The sequence below is a fragment of the Felis catus genome, chromosome A3 (assembly GCF_018350175.1).
Source record: "Felis catus isolate Fca126 chromosome A3, F.catus_Fca126_mat1.0, whole genome shotgun sequence".
In the NCBI taxonomy this organism is placed as follows: domain Eukaryota; kingdom Metazoa; phylum Chordata; class Mammalia; order Carnivora; family Felidae; genus Felis; species Felis catus.
In genome coordinates this window covers 15476690-15496947 of record NC_058370.1, presented here as the reverse complement: position 1 = coordinate 15496947, position 20258 = coordinate 15476690, and the positions used below count along the sequence as shown (strand labels likewise).

The 20258-nt window shown below is 47.7% G+C and overlaps 1 protein-coding gene and 1 non-coding gene across 4 annotated transcripts in view; both read left to right on the top strand.

Moving 5' to 3' along the window:
- Positions 1–2252: 2252 nt before the first annotated feature.
- On the top strand, positions 2253–2325 carry TRNAK-UUU. The gene has a single exon. It is a non-coding gene; the product is annotated as a tRNA-Lys (tRNA).
- A 9842-nt stretch (positions 2326–12167) lies between these two features.
- Positions 12168–20258, top strand: part of SYS1 (SYS1 golgi trafficking protein) — a 35357-nt gene continuing 27266 nt past the window's right edge. The window contains exons 1-4 of one of the 3 annotated variants that reach the window (XM_003983440.5): positions 12172–12363; positions 12578–12817; positions 14099–14166; positions 15373–16604. In XM_003983440.5, the coding sequence (XP_003983489.1) occupies positions 12656–12817; positions 14099–14166; positions 15373–15613 (471 nt within the window). In that variant the 5' untranslated portion in view covers positions 12172–12363; positions 12578–12655 and the 3' untranslated portion in view covers positions 15614–16604. Of the gene's footprint in view, positions 12364–12577; positions 12818–14098; positions 14167–15372; positions 16605–20258 lie in introns of those variants that run through there. The other 2 variants (XR_002154477.3, XM_006929719.4) reach the window with 2 other exon arrangements.

Here is a 20258-nt window from a genome sequence, read left to right as displayed (position 1 = left end):
TTTCTCTCTCTCTCCCTCTCCCCTTAAAATAAATAAACAAACTTAAAAAAAATAATAATAAAAGTTGTAAAGTTATGTGTCTGCCTTACCCCTGTATCCTCCCAAGAAGGGAGGGTAGGGTTGGGTGTGCAAATCCTCTCGGGCCCCCAAGTACAGACCCCAAGTACAGATACTGCAGATACTGTTGGAACTATTAGAGGGAAGCATCCTATGATAATCAATCAAATTACCAAAGGTACCTAGATTTATCTCTTGCCCTGGTTGATTTCTCTATGTAGCTTTCTAGGGCAGAAGCATGGCTTCATAACCAGGGTGTTTTGGCTTCTGTTGGGATACTGTGAATTCATATACTTCGTGGAGTAGAGAGTTGGGAGTGATTTCTCCTCTTTCCTCCCTTAATTATTATCAAAGGATGAAAATCTCATGTAGGGCAGAGATCCTTGGCGGTCAAGCAAGCTTCAAATGCCGATCATATTTTTCCCCACGGATTTAAAGATAAGCAATTTTTTCCAGCTACTCTCATTACCCTTCCTTAGGATTGAGAAATAAACTGAGCAAATGAGTGAATTTCATGTCAGAATAAGAAATCCTTTTGCAAGTCAGATGGGTTTTGCAATCTTTGCTTTCCACACAATTGAAGGAGGGCCTAATCTAATTGTCAGTACATAGATCATTAAAAATAATTTTTGATGATAGATCACTATGCGATTTTGGTTATCTGTCAACACATCACTATAACAAAACTCCTTTCATTCCCAGCAACTTCTTACAGCCGGTAGTGTGCTGGTAAGTGTTCAACAATAAGTTGGGGAAAGCAGGAAGCGCTAATCTGTACCATTTGCCAATTTCTGTGGTATAAATACTCCCACCAGAGCGGATTTCAAGCTCCCAATGTGACGTCACTAAACATAGCGCTGGTTAGAGATGAGCAATTCTTGTACCACAGAGTGCAAAATAATAGGTGCAAATAATATCAAGGGCATAGATAACAATAAAAGGCAGTGAAATAATTAGGAAATGATGAGTTTTGAGTCCATATTTCCTTTGTTTTTAATATAGTTTATATAATTGTGAGTTTATATAATTTAATTTGTAGTAATGGTCATGTTACCAACGGTGCCTAGCCTTTGTGGATGCCTAAACCACCCACAAAATTCCTAAACATTGAACCAGTACAAACTAGCTTTGGCACACCACTGCTTGACAGCTATACAAAAATTAAAGTAGGAATAAAATTATTGCTAAAACCTATCTCACTTTAGCACATGCAATATTCATCTAGGGACACGTGACTATTTGGTAAGGAAACGTTGCCCCTGTTTAATAATTATTTATCATAGTTTGTAGAACTGGTTTCACAAGTGTGTACATATGTCAAATTGCACACTTTATGTGTAATTTATTTTATTTCAGTTATATTTTAATCAAACGGTTACAAATATTTTTGGGACTTTTTTCTTTTTTGGGTGGGGTATATATCTCCCTTTTTAAGTTGATTTATTTTGAGAGAGAGAGAGACAGACAGAGAGAGAGAAAGCAGGGGAGGGGCAGTGAGGGAGAGACAGAATCCCAGGTAGGCCCCGTGCAGAGCTTGATGCTGAGCTCAAACCCACAAACAAAGATTATGACCTGAGCTGAGATCAAGAGCCAGATGCTCGACCAACTGAGCCAGCCAGGTGCCCCATTTTTAGGACTTTAAAAAATTGGAATATATTTACATTGTTTTGATCAATTGAATTTTTTTAAATTTTAAGTAGGCTCCACACCCAGTGCAGAGCCCAAAGCAGGGCTTGAATTTGGGATCCTGAGATCAAGACTGAGCCATCCAGCATCCCAATCAAATGCATCCTTATGATAATTGTAATGATATAAATTTTTTTAAATTTTTTTTTCAGCGTTTTTATTTTTATCTTTGGGACAGAGAGAGACAGAGCATGAACGCGGGAGGGGCAGAGAGAGAGGGAGACACAGAATCGGAAACAGGCGCCAGGCTCCGAGCCATCAGCCCAGAGCCTGACGCGGGGCTCGAACTCACGGACCGCGAGATCGTGACCTGGCTGAAGTCGGACGCTTAACCGACTGCGCCACCCAGGCGCCCCATGATATAAATTTTTAATACCTAGTCTTATGGTCATAGGAGGTAAAATAATGATCCAATTTACATATATATATTTTTTGGCAGGGAAATATGATAGAGCTATTAATAAGCTATTTAATCATTAAAAAAAAAAAAAAGAACATTATGGTGGGGCGCCTGGCTGGCTCAGTCTATAGAGCATGTGATTTTTAATCTCAGGGTCATGAGTTCAAGCCCCATGTTGGGCAAGGAGCCTACTAAAAAAAAAAAATTGATGGCAAAATTTTTTTTAAGTTTATTTATTTTGAGAGAGAGAGAGAGAGAGAGAGAGCAAGGGAGGACAGAGAGAGAGAGAGAGAGAGAGACAGAGATGGAGGGAGAGAATCCCAAGCAGGCTCTACACATCAGCACAGAGCCTATCTTGGGGCTTGATCTCACAAATGGCGAGATCATGACCTGAACCAAAATCAAGAGTCCAATGCTTAACCCACTGAGCCACCCAGGTGCCCCGTACTGTAAAATTTTTATGTTCTGAAACATGGAATGGAAATGTGAGTTTGAATAGAAAAAAAGTGATGTAAAATTTCCATTAGAGAAGAGCCTATTCATGTTTGTTTGTTTGTTTGTTTGTTTATATCCAACATGGGGCTCAGACTCACGACTCCAAGATCAAGAATCACATGCTTTACCCACTAAATCAGCCAGATGCCCCTGTTCACGTATTTTTTTAACAGATAATTATAGGTATCAAATTGCTAGGGTATTTCATTCAACTGGATACACTTAAAAGAATGACATAGACATTTATTTCTGAGTACATGAATTTACAATATGTCAAAAATTAGAACCTTTGCAACTCTTTAAACTTTGGATGAAAAAGATTAGCTCTCAACTAAAAAACGTGCCAGGAAGTACATAGTTTTCAACAATCATTTGGAGAGCACGCTAACAAAAAAGATTGAGTAGTGCCTGTTTAGACAACAGAAGCTCTTCTATAAAGCTATCCTAACCTTCTGAAATGAAGGAATTATTTCACTTCCTCCAAGTTCTAAGAATCTCTCTGAAGTCATGAAACACATTTGAATGTAGTTATTTGTAGATTTGTGGGGGCTTTAACCTGTGCTTTGTGGATTGGGGACAAGGGGGAGCATGGATGGTTACTACTGTCATAGGGTTTGTGTCTCTATGCAAATTTCTGGGGTAAGAAACTTCAGGTTCTCTCTTCCTGACCCACCAAGAGGTTAAAAACAATTTGAACACATCCTGAGGCCCTTTAAAACATCTCAATGGGTTCTTCTCTGGCTCCCACAAAACAAAATGTACTAGTCAAAGGTTTGGTGAATTTAACCGAAGTCCCCAATTCCCTACATGGGACTGAAGTAAAACAAAACAAAACAAAACAAAACAAAACAAAACAAAACAAAATGATAACCAAGTAAACACAATCCACAAGGGTTTTAGGGCTGGAAGTTCTTGATTAAAATCCTGTTTCCAACACTTGCCAGTTGGAGGAAAGTTTGAAAGTCATTTTGCTCCTCAGTGACATGGGGACCTGTGTCCCAAGACCTACCTCTTTGGGGCAATGGGGAGGATGAAATGAGGTGAAGCACTGGGCACCAAGTCCATGCCTGCCCCACATTATGCCACCTGCTCATTTTCTACCCCTGAGGTGGAAGGAGTCCGGGGGTGGCATGGGCCATATACGGATCCTCCCACCAGCTTCCTTTCAAGCAAAGAGAAGGGATTCGGGAAGTCAACAGGGAGCAGGTGGCTCAAAACGGAGCAGAGATCTGGCCTACAACTGGGGTGAAGCTGCCCCTCCCCCTTTTCTTAGGCCTCCTAGGCTGGACGTAACCCAGGCTAAGTGCATACCTGGAGCATCCAGAGGTGACCGGCCCAAGAAACTACAACTAATTCTGCCCTTAATGGCCCAGCTCAAATGCCTCCTCTCCTGGAAGGCTTCTCAAAACCTCCTCACCTTCTCCTTCTAGCTCTCCTCTCTCCTTCCTCTGAGACCCCTGTCACTCCATCTGTCTCCTTGGGCAAACATCCCTTTCCCTCTTATGTTGGAGATTAATGGGCACGGGCTTCAGGGTCAGAGAGATCTGGGCTATCATCCTGGCTGTGTGATGGAGACAAGACACTTAACTATTCTATGCCTCAGTTTCTCTTTAGTAACTTGGGAGCCACACATGTTGAGAGGAGGGTGCTTAAGCACAACACCCAGTGCATAAATGATATCCATTTCTATGATCACAGACGTCTCCCTCTAAGAGTCCTGAGTTGGGGAGCTTTCTCTCCAAAAGCTCCTCACACAAAGTAAATAACAGGTAATCATGTCACTATTTTCAGAACAGCTGAGAGAGTGGGCGTGGGGGTGTCTCTCCCAGAATGGTGCCAACCCTCTTTGGTCTTCCTCACTCCATGCAAATCTCTCTCCAGTTCCCGATAATGACAGCCTGGAGTTTCCAGAGGCCGTGGAATGTCCAGCCACTGCCTTGCATAACCACAGAAACTGGGAACACTAGGTAAGGAGGGGCCCTCCCGGACCGTTCGCTCCAACAGCACCCCCATTGTAAGGCAAGCAAACCAAGGGCCACACAGTGAGTCAGCACCTACTGGAGGTATGGTGAAGAATTCTAAAAATAGTCCCACCCCCTCCAATCACTTTCTCCTTGCTTTGCTTTATTTTTTGTCTTAACACTTTCCCCACCTGACATTATGTATGTATCCTCTTACTTGTTTATCGTCTTTTCCCCCACCAGATGTAAGCTCCATGAGAGTAGGGACATTGTCATGTTCATGGATGTATCCTTAGCATCTTGCCCAAGATCTTGGCACAAGTCAATGTTCAGTAAATGTTTGCTGTATAGATAAATGAATGAATGCCATTTGGATGTCTGTCCTTAGAGGCTTAGACACAGACATTCACTCATTTGCTCACGTATCCAGTAAACATTTGATGAACATCTTCTATGTGAGAGGCTTTTTGAAAACTCCCAGTGAATGAGACACTGCCCTTGCTCTTAAGCAGATCCCTGATTAGTGAACAGTAGCCACCAGTGGCTAAGGATCTATTATATGCCAAGCTCTGGGCTGGCAACTTTACAGGCATCTTCTCTGTGCATGTGCAGCTCCCGCAATTGCAAAGTCTCATCCCAGACTCCTTAAGGAAAAAGGGCTTGACCCTTATTAGAAGGATATAGGAAGGGCTTGATCCTTATTAGAAGGATATAGGAAGGCTAAATACAGAAAGGAAGACATCAAAAACTGAGGTGACTCCAGGGCCTGGTCAGCTTATCTCCAGCTCTTGAAGCCTGGGTGGTCTTTATTTGAGGGTGTCTCTTCTTCCTGGATGGGTGCCTCTCTCTCTCTGACTGACTTGTTCTCTTTCTGGTTTGAATCTGGGAGACAGTCAGTCTGATTGGCTTAGCCAAGGGCCTTCATTGTCTCCCAGAGTGAGAGTTTTTAGGTCAAACTTGCTTCTTAGATTACTAGCTGACCTCAAGGGTGAACATAACCTACCTTATAAGAGCAGAGAGTATCTTTAGCTAGAAGGAAGTGTTGAACATCACCCTCACCTTGACCGTGTAAAGTTAGTAGTGTTTCTTCTATTTTACAGATGAGAAAACAGCCTCAGAGAGAAATGGTAACAAAACTGTAACAACGCTGCCTCAGCTGACCTTCAAACCCAGGACTGAGAAATACATGTTGTTGCTGTTTGCAGCACTGAGATCGGTGGGGGCAGGGGGTGGGGGGGTGGGGAGTAGTTGTTATGCAGCAACAGCTGACTAATACAGGCTTTAAATCAGATTTCTCTGATCCAGTCTCACTATGTTGTCTCACTGAGTTTATACCTCTGATTCCTGTTTTCCTCATAAAAACATTTTGAAGTGTCCTGTCCCCAAAGGAGCAGAGAGGAAGATGCTGGAAAAGAGATTAAGAGATTTGTCCCTGAGAACCTCCTGCATACAAGCTTGTGCTTCCCATTCAGTCCCCCTACTCTGATAGCTAGAGAAAAGCACAGATAATACCAATCCCAACCATTCACAGAGTGCTAGGCGGTTCTTCTGAAATTTTATCTAAGTCATTGCATTTATATACTCCAAATCATCCCAGAGGGTAGCCAGGGCTGGTGTTATTACAACCAGTTTACAGTTGAGGAAATACAGCTCAGCTCAGCGAGGTTACAAAGCTTCATCTATACCCAGATCCCTTGGTTTCCAGCCCTGGGCTCCTTCCATATACCCTATTTCCTCTGCGTCCTTGACAGAGACCATCATCTGAGCCCTTACCTGTGGGAGGGATAGCACCATGGGACTCACATTCCTCAGCCCTGGGATTGGAGTGCAGCATACAGAGTGGGATGCTTTGAACCCCCCCCCCCCACCTCCCTTACCAACATTCAGCTGAGTTCTCCTGTTCTTCCCAACTTTCCCTGTCCCTTTGAGGCCCTGTCGCCCAGCCTCCACCCACCATCTGGTCAAGGTGAAGATAGTGCAACTATTTTCTAGATGCCACAGAAATCAGACTCTGCTCTTTGCAAACAGCAAAAGCAAACGTCACGGGCAATTTGACTTAGGACGTGGGCAGTTCACCCCCATCATCGGTCTGTTTCCTCCCCAGTAAAGGAGAATCCTCATGTGATGACAGGGCTGTTACAAACATGGTCTCCTTTGCCGGCACATCCTTGCCCTGGGTAACTCTACTCATCTTTCGAGTCTATACTTTCACACCACTTCCTCAGAGAGACCTTCCCCTGAGGCCAAACTCTTTCTGCCCAACTTCTTTTACATTGCTTCCTTCACAGCATTCACAACTTCTATTTCTACGATTCTTTTCTTTCCTTTTTTCTTTCCTTTTCTCTTTTATTTTCCCTTTTCTTTTCTTCTGGCTTTGTTGTGTATCTCCCCTGCTCGATCAGAAGCTCCCCAAGGGGAGGGACTATGTCTGTTTCTTATACCAGAGGCCAGCCCAGTGCCCACAATGTAGTGAGCACTCAATAAATATTTGTTGCATGAGTGAATGAATGAATCTGCTTTCCTCTTCCCATCCCTCCTACCTTCCCCCACCTGCCAACTCCCCACAGCTCCCAGGGGTGTTGTAAGGCGATAATGAATTGTAAGCTGGAAGTTCTCAGACGAGAGTGGATGGCCATGGCCTCCACCGCTCCCTGTTCTTGCCACACTGGCCTTGCTATTCGGGGAATATGCCAATCTCATTGCTGCCTCAGGGCTTTGTATTTGAGTTCCATCTCTCTGGAATGTTCTTTCCGGATATCCGGTTGGCTCCATCCTTCACTTCCATCACACCTCTGCTTCAATGCCACCTCTTTGGGGAGGTCTTTGCTGACTGCCATTTCTGAAGTAATCCCTCTCACCCTCCCTCCTCCATTGTTCTCTCCCTCCTTACCCCCATTTTCCTTCATAGCCCTTCTCACTATTTAATGTTGAGTGTTAGATTGTTGGTTTGTCCTTGTTTATTGTCTGTGTCTTCCATGAGACTACAAAGTCTACGAGGTCAGAGTTTTTCTCTTCATTTACTTTATTCAGTTCCTGCTGACCACATAGGAAGTGGTCAGTGAATATTTATCAAATGACTGATTGAATGCATGAATGATGAAAAGGAAGGCGAAGAAAACAGCTTTTCTTCTTAAAATAAAACCCTGAATTCTTCAAGTCAGAGCAAGGAATAATTTTTAGGGAGGGGCAGAGAGTATCATACATGGTGGGGGTCAGAAAACTTGAGGAGTGCAGCCACTGTTTCAGAAAATCTCACTTCTCTTCTTCCTCCCAGGGTACCTTAGACCTGGCAACCAACCCCTGGAAATGAGTTCTTTGTGCAAGAGAAACAATGCCCTCGGAGGCCCAGCCACCTGCCGGAATCCCTGGCAGCATCCATCCTCCCTAGAGGATTTGCAGAAGAGCACTGACCAGTGGGCTTCTTCCTCTGAGCCTGTTTCTTCATCTGTAAAATGGGGAAAATGTTTATACCTACCTCCCTAGGGCTGTTGGGACGGTAGGAAGATCATGTAGGTGAAAACCCTGTGTAAACAGTAATGTCCAAGTGCATGTTCTACTGTGCATTGGGAAGAGGTAGCATGTAGAGTCAGGTTGGCCTGGGGCGGAGTTCCAGCTTTACTATTCACTGGCAGTGTGGCCTTGGGTAAATGGTGTCCTTCCTCTGAGCCTCTGGTTCCTCATCTGTTAACTGGGACTATTAATTGTAGCTACAATTTATAAGTTTGTTTTAGAAGTTACATAAAAATCAAATGAGATCGTGTAAGTGTCTGGCACATAGTAGGTAACTCAGCAAATGTTCCGCAGAGACACACACGGCCTTGAAGACACTCTGGGTAACAAAAGGTTCTTAGTCGGGAGGAGAAAACAGACAATGATGAGTTCTTTCTCTCCAGTTTCTCTCCCGAGAGGGGAAATCACTGGCCAGAGTCCATGCGGAGGACAGGCAGCCAAATGCAACCTCCCACATGGAATTTCCGAAAAGTGTGAGCGCAGAGTTGCATAACCTGTCCCCGAGCCACGTGTCTCTCCTAAAGTGTTTTCATCAAGCATTCCCCAGAAAGGGATCACGTGAGCTGGCAGCCTAGGGAAGGGCGAAGGGAAAAAGGGAGCGAGTTGGAGAACCTTGCAGGTGGGTGGGATTAGGAAAAGAAGGCACTGCATTTACTGAGCTCCTACTATGTGCCAGGCACCGGGCTCACTGTATCTGACATTTACTTAGATCTTTGCCATAAATCTGAGAGACCAGGTGTTACCACTCCTGCATTCCAAGGGAAGAAATAATAACAATAATTAATATTGCTAACGTTTACATAACGCTGACTGCATATCTGGTAGTGGGGTGAGCACATATTTGACTCTCAGGACAGCCCATGACACGGGTACTAGTCTCATCGCCATTTTTATAGAGAAGGAAACTAACTGAGACTCAGAGAAATGAAGTCCTTTTTCCAAGGTCATCCAGCAAGATAGTAGTAGAGCCAGGATTTAACTACAAGCAGGGCTCAAAGTCCACAGACCTGTATGAGGACATTTCCCAAGGGATTTATGGGGATCGATCAGGAAAGTGATCCCAATAAGAGTCGACCTTGCAAACCCACAGTGGGAGTTCAGCGGGAAGTGACGTAAGTGACTAAGTAACCAGAGGCACTCCTTTTCTCTCAACCCAGAGGACAGTTTGTCCCAGCTCGTGGCTGTTTGTCATTCAGTCTCTGACCTAAAGTTTAAAATTTCATTCATAAGTTTGGAACCACAAAGCGTGGGAAAGGCCCTTGGAGATCAGCTATTCTAGTCCAAATCCTTCAGATTACAGATGGAAAAAAACCTTGAGGCCTAAAGAGAGTCATGGACACGGCAAGGTCACAGAGCAATTTTCTGTTAGAAGGAGGATTTGGTTTGAGGTCAATTACAGATCATTTTGTTCTGTAATTACCAAATGTTGGCTATCTCTGAATCACTTGGGGAGCTCTTTAAATATCCAGATTTCTGTATTCCGCTTCTAGAGATTCAGATTTTGGCTTCCAACAAGGCCTGGAAATCTGACAATGTAATATGTTCCTCAGGTGATTCAGATGGCACAAGGCCATGGACTGCATTTGGAAGTTGGAGTCCAACGCTCCTCTTTCATTTTGTAGTTTGGGATACTAAGACCCAGCATGGGACTCACCCAAGGTCACATGGCAGGTCATTGGGGCCCTAGTTCAGGCTTTGTGGTCTGAATTCAAAGTTCATTCTTCTACTCCAGGCTTCCTGTGGTCAGATTCTCAAAATGGGCCAAGGAGGTTGGCCAAGGGAGTTACTGTGGTTTTCCCCAGCTCTTGGTTTCCTTGTTGTATCCAAATTAAGACACGGGATGGTGCCCCATTTCCCAAGTTTTGAAAGGTGGGAGATCAAGAGCTGAACTCCTACAGGTGAAAAGGAAAGTGCAATAGGCTGTCCCGCAGGCCCACGGGGGTTTCCCAGAGGCAAGCTCCGGGCTCCAGGAATGACGTCAGACTCCAGCTATTCAGCGCCCTAACACCTCAGGCTACCTGCATTTTCCATTTCAGGAGAGTAGGTAGGGAGGGCCTTCTCTCCGTGGGAGGTGGGAGGAGCCGGGTGGAGAGAGCCCAGCTATGACGTGAGGGGGCCTGACTCAGGAGAAGCCAAACATTCTGGCACTTGGAAGGGAAACCAAGCTGCCTGCGGGAACAAAGTAAAACGTCTTAAGCCCTTTTCCTGACCTCCTCACTCCACCACGTATTTCATTCTTATCTTTTTCTTCGGAAATCGTTATCTGGGTTTTGGAGTGAGGTGTCTTGGGTTTGAATGTCGGCTCAGTTTATGAGCTCTCTTACCTACGTAGAGCCACGCCCCCTCTCTGAGCCTCCATTTCCTCACTTTTAACAAGAGGGATAATAGGGGCGCCTGGGCGGCGCAGTCGGTTAAGCGTCCGACTTCAGCCAGGTCACGATCTCGCGGTCCGTGAGTTCGATCCCCGCGTCGGGCTCTGGGCTGATGGCTCAGAGCCTGGAGCCTGTTTCCGATTCTGTGTCTCCCTCTCTCTCTGCCCCTTGCCCGTTCATGCTCTGTCTCTCTCTGTCCCAAAAATAAATAAACGTTGAAAAAAAAATTAAAAAAAAAAAAAAAAGAGGGATAATATCAACTGTCTCAGATTGTGAGGATGAAACAAGATCACGATCATGTAGGTACTTGATAAACGGAAGATGTTTTCTCGGGAACACTAGATCACACGAGTAATCAGTGGACCGGAGGGATTTGAATATATATTTGTTGATCTGAATTGAGGCACCTAAAAGAATGGTTGAGCTGGAAAGCACCTCAGAAGTCTTTGGGCCTTAATGACTTCCAAACTGGAGTCCAAGGGAACTGTTTACAGTATTTCTTAATGATAAGGGAAATCACATACTTACTCTTGATAAGGTCTCACCTTTCTTTACTTTTGTCTGGAATTGTATCAACTCAAGGTGATAATATGATTATCACATGCTGTTCAGAAGTTCTGATTGGCAGTTACATCAGTCTTCTAGAAGTTTTTTTAATGGGAAACTAATTAGTGGAGGGTAGATTGAATGTTGGCAAACGTTAATCTTGTCTAACTCCTCATTTCATAATCAGGGAAGCTGGGGTTTAAAGAAGGAAGTAGCTTGCTAGTCACACAGCTAGTGGAGCTGGCTCTAAAACCCAGGTTCTTTTCCTGGAACCGGTTACTTCCTTTCTTTCCATTCTGGAGAAGGGGGCTCTAGACTCAATGAGGTTAAGGGGTTTTGATCTGCTGGGGCAGGAAGAACGTGATTCATCCATTTGCTGTTATTCTTCCTCTGTTTTGACTCACTCAGCAAATATTTACCGACCGTCTACACTATGTGGACTCAGAAAAGGCAGAAAGAAAAGGCAGTCATGGAGGCAAGGCAGGGTCAGAATCTGCTCCTAGGTTATGATTTCAGAATCTGTCCTGTCTTCTAGTTGAAGTTTATATGTACATATAAATACAAACTGATACCCACATTATAAAACATTCACTACTTTGCCTTTCTAATAATTAGGTTGTGTCAGAGGGCAGGGACTTTCCCATTCGTACGTGTCCAAACCTTGCTGTAATCCAGTAGCACGAAATCAATGCTGCGATGTTGGCACGTGAATTCTAATCCTGACTGCCACTAACTCTGTCTTCTAACTCTTTGAGGCGGTACCTTGCTTTCCTTTTCTGAGCCTTACTCATCTGTCAAACGGGAACCGTGGCAAAATCATGTGTGGAAGACCTGGCAGGTTCATTTAAAGTTATCCCAGACTTTAACTAGGAGAGGGAAGGTAGAGTCAGCACTTATCTACTTGTTAATTCCTAAACATCTTTCCCTTGCTCTTGCCCACCCCGCTCCCTATTCTCCTGGTTGCGCCTCTTGTCTTCAAGACTCCCCTGTAGAGGGCACGCAAGCTCTACCGCTTAACGTGCCCCACTTCCGTTCGCCTTCATTCTTCATCTTGCGCATGTGCATACTTCGCTTCCCCGCGGCCCGTACCCAGTTTAGGTGGCTCGGCCGAAGATTGCGTCCATTACGCCTGCGCAACCTCAGCCCCGCCCCTCCACCGCCTTCCCCGGAAACGCTTCTTTCCTACGCGGTCGCGGCTCCGCCGCTGTAGCTGGATCTTTGCCTCTCTAGGCAGGTAGGGCTTCTCCTCCATGGTCCTGTCTGTCAGCGCTGTTTAGGGGGTCAGTCGGTGAGGCTGGGCCGTCTTCGGACGCTTCGACCCTCGAGTCCGTCACCGGTAAGTGGACCCCGAAGAAGCCTGAGGACGGGCGGGGCCCGAGCAGCCGGAATGGCTAGGATTTCCCCTTACTCTGGGAATGGGTCTGTCCGCCCCGCCCTCACCCCCGCTCCCGGAATGGGTTCGCCCCCTCCGTCCAGGTCCCTCCTCCCGGGCGGGGCGGCGTTGCCATGGTGACGGCTCCCTGGCTGAGGCCCGGCGTGTGTCCTCGCAGGTGCCAGGGCGGCCCGGGGCCCATGGCGCGGCGGCGCTGACCCAGGCCCCGGGTGGCGGCCGGGCCCCGCGGGCCGGCATGGCGGGCCAGTTCCGCAGCTACGTGTGGGACCCGTTGCTGATCCTGTCGCAGATCGTCCTCATGCAGACAGTCTATTACGGCTCGCTGGGCCTGTGGCTGGCGCTGGTGGACGGGCTGGTGCGCAGCAGTCCCTCGCTGGACCAGATGTTCGACGCCGAGGTAGGGTCTCTGGGCCAGCGCGGGCGGAGTCTCGGCCTCGTCGGGTGTACTTTGTGGTCCGACACTACTGGGCTCCAGACCTGGCTGGACCACCATCTTACTTTGTGGTCCCGGGGGAGGGATCTCATCTTTCTGAGCCTCAGGTGCCCTATCCATAAAATTTAGTAACTGTTAACAGAAGCAGATTATTCAAAGGAAAGGGCCTGGATGTCAAGGAGCAGCTTTGCGTTCCAGGCAACCTGATGCATCTCCTCTCTGACACTCTGAGAAAGTGACTTCACTTCCCTAGGCCCCAAATTCTCAGGTGCCAAACGGAAGAGGGGGGGGGGTGGATAAAAGAACATTCACGGAGGTATAATGGAAACTGCTTAGACTTTGGAATCAGACCTCCGTTGAAACTCCGCTTACTAGCTGTGTGATGTGGGCCAAGTGTTGTCCCCTCTGAACCTCAGTTCTCCTGTCTGCAAAATCATGAGACCAGTAGTGGAGAGGTTATGGACTGCAACGCAGAGAGCCTGTACTTTGGATTCAGAGAGGTTTAGCGTCCAATCTAGGTCCAGATATACTAGCTGTGGGACTCTGGGCAAGTTGCTTCACCTTTCTGAGCCGGTTTTCTCTTCTGGAAACTGGGCAGAATAATGCGCAGCAAAATGTTATGAAGGCAGAGACCCCAGAGGTGCCTAGGAAGATGAAAGTGCTTTATAGTCAAGGAGGGCTATGAGATCTTCGCATCTGAGAGGCAGCTGTGGTGTATGGTAATGAGCACAGCTCTCAGAGCCAGGAGATCCGGCATCTTTGCTCCTGCTGCTGCTTCTCTGGGTAGCCCTCGGCAAGGTAACAGGAGATTTCTCACCAACTCACCTCTGTCGTTGTGGTGCAAAAGCAGCCAGCATCAGTACTAAGCAAATAGGTGTGGTAGCATTTCCCTGGGACCTTATTTGCAAAACTAGGTGTCTGGCTGGTGGGGCCTCAGTTTACTGAACCCTGTAATTGACCTTACTCTTGCAGTTTACTGACTGTATCACTTTGGGCAAGTTACTTCTCTGAACTTTTGCTTCTCCTTTGTAAGTCTCTTCCCGGCTGCTGTTTGGGGTCCAGTGAGATACTCTAGTGGAGGTCTGTGAAAGCACCCTGTTGGAAATAAGCTGGCACACAGATGCAGGGACCTATTTTCTTTTGTGTTCTGGGAAGAATGATTGTTCCTTGGGAGGTCCTGGAGCCTGGAGCTCTGCCAAGCCAAGTCACTTTTCCAGCATATTTCCGTTTGTGATTCCCCCTCAGATCCTGGGCTTTTCCACCCCTCCAGGCCGGCTCTCCATGATGTCCTTCATCCTCAACGCCCTCACCTGGTGAGTATCACCAGTTTTGCTCTCCAGCTTTTGGGGGTCCTAGCACTGGAACTAACTTCCTCAATTTGGACATGAGACAGGCTGGCACTTATTCCTGGGGCATGGTGGACTAAAGTGGGTGGCAAAGGCCGGTTCTGGGACTGGCTCCATTATAGGGCTCCTTCCATTGCTGTTTGACTTAGCTGGAAAGCTCTTACCTCACTCTGCATGCCGCCTGGGGGTTAGCTTCCATCTCAGATCCTTCCCTGTTGTGGAACGAGGTGAGGAAGGGGTGGGACTGGGGGTCAGGAGAAGTCGGTTCTGTTCTCGGTCTGTGTGCCATTGGCCAAGTTACTTCCCTTCTCTCGGCTTCGGGCACCTCGTTGGTACACTGAGGGGTTTGGCTGGGTAACGTTTAAGGTCACCCGTGACCATTGCCTGCCCTTTGAGAGGCAGTTTAGCATAATGGTTAAGATCTCAGGCTGTAGAGGCAGACTTACTTGGCTTTGAATCTCAGCTTCCCACTAGTCTCGTGACTTTGGACAGGTTGATCTATCTAAGCCCCAGTCTCCTCCTTGGTAAAATGAGGCGAATAATATTACCCATTTCATAGTTTTAAGGGTGAAACGAATGCATTCGTGGGAAATACTTAAAACAGTACCTTGCACATTACTATTCTTAAGCTCACACTGGAGACTGAAAAACGGGTGGGCTGACTATGACCTGAATTTGGCTCCTAGATTATGCTCTGTTTTACCATCCCCCAAGTGGCATTTAAAACATTTTTCCACTGAGTTGAAAGTCAGGATATTTTATGTTAAAAAAATAAATCCAGATTTCTGGCTTCTCTTGGAAAATGGGAAGATTGACTGATCCCAGGCCAACCTTCCGGCATGAGGATTTGCCCAGCTGCAGGTCTCTGTGGTCCCCACTTTGGATGGTCCACGTGTGCCTCAGGGTGCTGCAGTCCCCACCAGTCCCTAGGATTCCCCTGGGTGACAGTCGCCATTTCTCATCAAGCTTGTACTTTGTTTTTCTTCTGCCCAGCCCGATCCTCCCCCCGCATTACCTGCCAGCTCTCTCTAGGCATCTAATAGTGGAACCCCCGCTTCACGCTTCTCTTGCTTGCTTCCCACCACTATGCTGTTCTCCTAATTGTCCCTACTCCCCAAATGATCTAAGGCCAGGACAACCCAGTGACAACTCACTGCTGTCCTCTCCCCACAGTGCTCTGGGCTTGCTGTACTTCATCCGGCGAGGGAAGCAGTGTCTGGATTTCACTGTCACTGTCCATTTCTTTCACCTCCTGGGCTGCTGGTTCTACAGCTCCCGTTTCCCCTCGGCGCTGACCTGGTGGCTGGTCCAAGCCGTGTGCATTGCGCTCATGGCTGTCATCGGGGAGTACCTGTGCATGCGGACGGAGCTCAAGGAGATCCCCCTCAACTCAGCCCCTAAATCCAATGTCTAGAATCGGGTCCTTTGGACACCCTGCTGGGCACTTGGCGCCCTTCCCTCCCGCCCTGCCCCCCAACACCTTGGGCTGTTCAGACTCTCCAGACGAGGTCCAGCCCAGGTGTGAGAGGAACCCTGGAAATGTGAAGTCTTGTTGGTGGAGAGATAGTGAGGCCCTGTCAAGAAGGCAGGTAGCAGTCAGAACCACAGCCGCAAGAATGGCCTCTGCCTGCTGAAGCGTTGCTATCTGGGAGGTCAGCAAGGGGACCTCTTTCAGGGTAATAACAGAATTGGAACCATGTCATTCTTGAGCCACTCTACCTGTCACCAGCCTGTTATTTTAAAAAAGAACCAAATCAAGGATATCTGATTGGAGCAAACCACTCTTCTAGTCATCTGTCTTACCTCCCCCGAGACAGCTGTTACCTTTGCCATGTTGCTGAACCGCAGCTGTTCTGTTTGGAGAAACACTTGGTTTCTGGATCCATAGCCACAGAGAGGCAGAGGTGCAGAGGATTAGGCTGCCGTCACGGAGAGGACGGCAGACGGAGGCATCAAGCACAAGGAAGACGCACAACCCGTGTCCTGCTGCACGCATGTGTGCACACGCCCATGAATCCATGACTAACTTTCTTCCAGTTCTCTCTACTGCCAGCTTTCAACAGAGCAGGCCATAGGACCCGGAGAAGAAGTCCCAGCATTGCTCCTGGTCCACCCCTCACGATAGAGTCACTGCCTCTTCTCTAGGAATGACTAGGCACCCCAGCTCCCACCGGGCCTCACTTCTGGCAATAGTTCCCTTTCCCTGCCTTACTGGGAATTCTACAGTGGAAAGGGTATGATGGGTGCCGAGAGACAGGAGGCCCAGCCTTCCAACTTGAGCTGTGCTGGGAGTGCTGAGGGAGATAGAAATTTGCTGCTAAGATTTTTCTTTGGGGTGGCCTGTCCTCTGTTAGGGGCTTGCAGCTGTCCCTCCTATGTACATAAATACAGTATTTTCCACGGTTCTGCCTGTGCTTACTTTGTAGTGCCGCAGTTGGGCCGGTGAGAGACCCACACGGTCGGACGGGGAGCTGTAAAGAATGACTAGGTCACTTTCTCTCGTAGACCCCAGATTATTCTTTCATTTGGTTAAAATACTAGGTGTGGGGAACTCCTGTGTCCTACCCCCTTCATCTGCAGCCTCCTGTGTTATGTCTTGGGTGAAGTCCCATGACTCAGTGTCCTTTCTCTCTTGCCATTGATTTCTGAATGTGTCCAGTGGAACACACTTGGTCTAGACCCACTTCTGTATTGAAACCATCAGTATTCCTCTTTGGGTCGCCCAGAGCCTGCCCAAGAGAGCAGTCAGCTTGCAGCTTACAGTGTTAGGTCTTCACAAATGGGTTTTGCTCTCTGCCCAGGAAGCCTTTCTAGCCTCCTGGGCCCCAGCCCTGCAGAAAAGGGAGGTGAGGCTGACAGGATGAAGGTTTAAGACTGAACGTGCCTGAGTGGAGACGGGAAAGTGCGAGGGTGAGGCACCTCGGTCACTTGGTGCTCTGGCCAGGCTGGAAGGAAGCAGCTGGTTAATGGGACTCGGATCCTGGCTACAGGGTCCCGGAGGCAGGACCAGCTGAGAAGACTCCCCTCGGGTGGATGGATTTCCCCCAGACATCGCAAACCATAAAGGCATGTGGCTAATGTTATTTCGGGTAGGGCATCAGAGCACATGTCATGTGGCTGCAGTCTCCCCTGGTCAGCTGTGGGCTGGTTGCCCCAACTGTGTTGGCTCACCTCTCTGGGAGTTTCCTTCAGAGAACTGTGCCTGTTCTTCTGCATATCTTCTGTAATGATGAATCTTTGCCCCTTGAGTGGTAATTTGGTTTTGCCAAAGTTGGGCAAACTTTGCCCGGCATCAGGGGAGCCGATTTCTTTTCTCCAACAATATAGTGACTGAGCTGAATGACAGTTGGGGGTGAAAAATCTGTGACCTTAATGAAATTGTTACGATTTCTAAAGTGACGATAAAAGCAGTGTCTAGAGGCAAGTTCCTGAGAGAACTGGGCAGTGGCAGGAACACGTTTGTCATGTTAGTAATAAGTAGCTGTGCAGGTCGCTGTCCATTGGTCGAAGGTCCAATGAGCGAGGCACCATTGTTGCCCTAAGTAGCTGTGCTTAATAGATGTCCGGCAGTGGGCTAAGTACTTTACATGTTGCTCACTTAATCTTCACGGGAACACTTGGAAATAGGAAGGAACCATCCGTATCCTACAGATGAGGAAACTAAGGCATTTGCCCAAGGTTATGTGTTAGGAGCTGGCAGACCCAGGATTTGGGCTCTGGTTCTGACAATAAACTCGTTCTGAAGACATTAATAGTTAAAGGACGTGCAAGTCTGTCACTTCATAATCATACCTCTGCATCCTACTGTTATTGTTTTAAATACAAAGGATACATAGTGCTTTGTAAACATTGTGAGCTTTCTAAGAAAAACTGGTAGACGATACATGAAATATGGCCACATTTCCAAATGAACCGGTAACTGCAGGAAGTTTTTATTTCCAGAGGCTAAGGGAGAGTTACCACCACCCAGCCACGGAGATGGCGTTATCTCTTGACTTTCTATGGTCTAAAGTCTGAACCTCTCTTCATCCCACCCCCCTTCCCCGCCACTTCCCAACTTCCCTTTGGAGAAGAGAAGTGGAGATGAGTACATAGGTGGTGCTCAAAGTCATTTATGACCCAGAAGGAAGATGGGAAAGGAGAAAGGGATGTCTAACTCCGAGGGTGCCCCTAACCCCTAGTTCTAGGCAGCTCTTTCCAGATCAGAGCTAAATGGGGGTCAGGATGGCAGCCAGCAAGTGGGGGGTGATGGGGTGGGAAGCTCCAGGTCCCCATGAATCCTATGGGGGCACAGCTCCTGTGGACGCAGAGTTTCTTCGACTGCTCAGTGACTCCCAGATCAGAGTAACTTCCTCTGGCGTCCCCAGGGGCAGTCTGTGCACAGACATGGATCTCCTCCCCGTATCTGTAGCCCAAGGAGCACAGAGCCTTAGGGGCAAGGGAAGTGGGGGCGGATTCAGAGCACAAAAGAGGCCCTCTGTGGAGAGGGAATCAAAGCCTTGCTTGAAGGTTTCTGTAGGAAAGTGGCAAGTGGTGGTGAAAACAGCCTTGAGCCAGGAGTGGGTCCAGATTGCTGAGAGTTTGGATCCCTGTCCTGCCACTCCCAGGGCAAGGCAGAATTGTAGGGGCCAAGGCTAGATGACGAGAGAGCTCCACTGGAGTGTGGGGTGAAGTCTTGGGTTGCATTACTAGCCGTGAGGCCTTGGAAAAGCTGTTTAACTCCCACCCACGTCCCGCCCCCACCCCAGCGTAGTTTTCCTTGTTTCTAAAATGAGGATAAGATACACCTCTCTGTGTTGTGAGGATTCAATGAGATATGTGCAAAGCATTTAACCGGTGGCCGGCATCCAGAAATCTAAGCAGTTACTGGGCCACTGCCCCATCCCTCCTCTTATGGAGGAGACACCTTTCTTCCAAGCCTCAGTGTTTTCAGCTGTTAGATGGGGAGGTAGGCTTGCCCGTGATCAGGGTATACCTACCGAGTACTGCACTCCTATGTGCCATGCACTGCAGAGTGACTTATTCTCACTTAATCCAATGAGCAAGGCACCATTATTTCCCCATTTTGCAGACAAACTGAGGATTAGGAGTAAACAACTTTCCCAAGCATCACACAGCTGGTGAGAAGCTAGGTCTGTCTGCCTCAACAGCCTCATCCTCTGCACATTCCAATCATGTTTAGTGGCAGGTGGTTCAGAGTAGGAGAGGGACAGTCTCTGGAATCCAGGTGGCATTATATCAAAAGGTCGTGAACGTGAACCTAAGCTTGGCTTTTTAACAAGCAGCTAATTCCCTTAAAGGTGAGCAGTTAGGTAAGTGCTCGAGTGGGAAGCAAGGGGCTTTATTATGGCACAGGTCCAGGAAGAAGGCAGGAAAAAAAGGACATTTGTTCACCCTACAAACTGGCTTTACCTGCATCAAGCCTGATTTGCACAGAGCCCTCTGGAATGGATATTAGTATCAATCCCTATTTAAAAAAATTTTCTTATTACGTTTCTTTATTTTTGAGAGGCAGAGAGACAGAGCATGAGCAGGGGAGGGGCAGAGAGAGAGAGAGGGAGACACAGAATCTGAAGCAGGCTCCAGGCTCTGAGCTGTCAGCACAGAGCCCCATGCGGGCTGGAACCCATGAACCGTGAGATCATGACCTGAGCCAAAGTCGGACACTCAACTGACTGAGCCACCCAGGTGCCCCATATCCGTCCCTATTTTATAAAAAAATGAAATAGGCTCAGAGAGGTCATGTGACTTCTTAAAAGTCACTCTGAATCCAACACTTTAAAGTTAATTTTTCCCACAGTTAACTGGTAGGGAGCCATTTCTGGAGTGGTTTGTGATCTCAGATCTGTTGCAGCCTCCTGCCCCCCAAAAGCAGGCTCTAACTGAGCCCAGAAGAGAAGCCTCAGATTGGAGTGGTCAAGCACAGGGAAGGTGGTAAGGGGACAACCCAGCTGTGGGATTGTGGGAGGCACGTTGCCTGAGGCCCAAGTGCCTGCATCCTTGCCTCCCTGCCACCCCACCCCCCACCCCCGCCCATCGCCCAGAGGTGCCCTGGACAT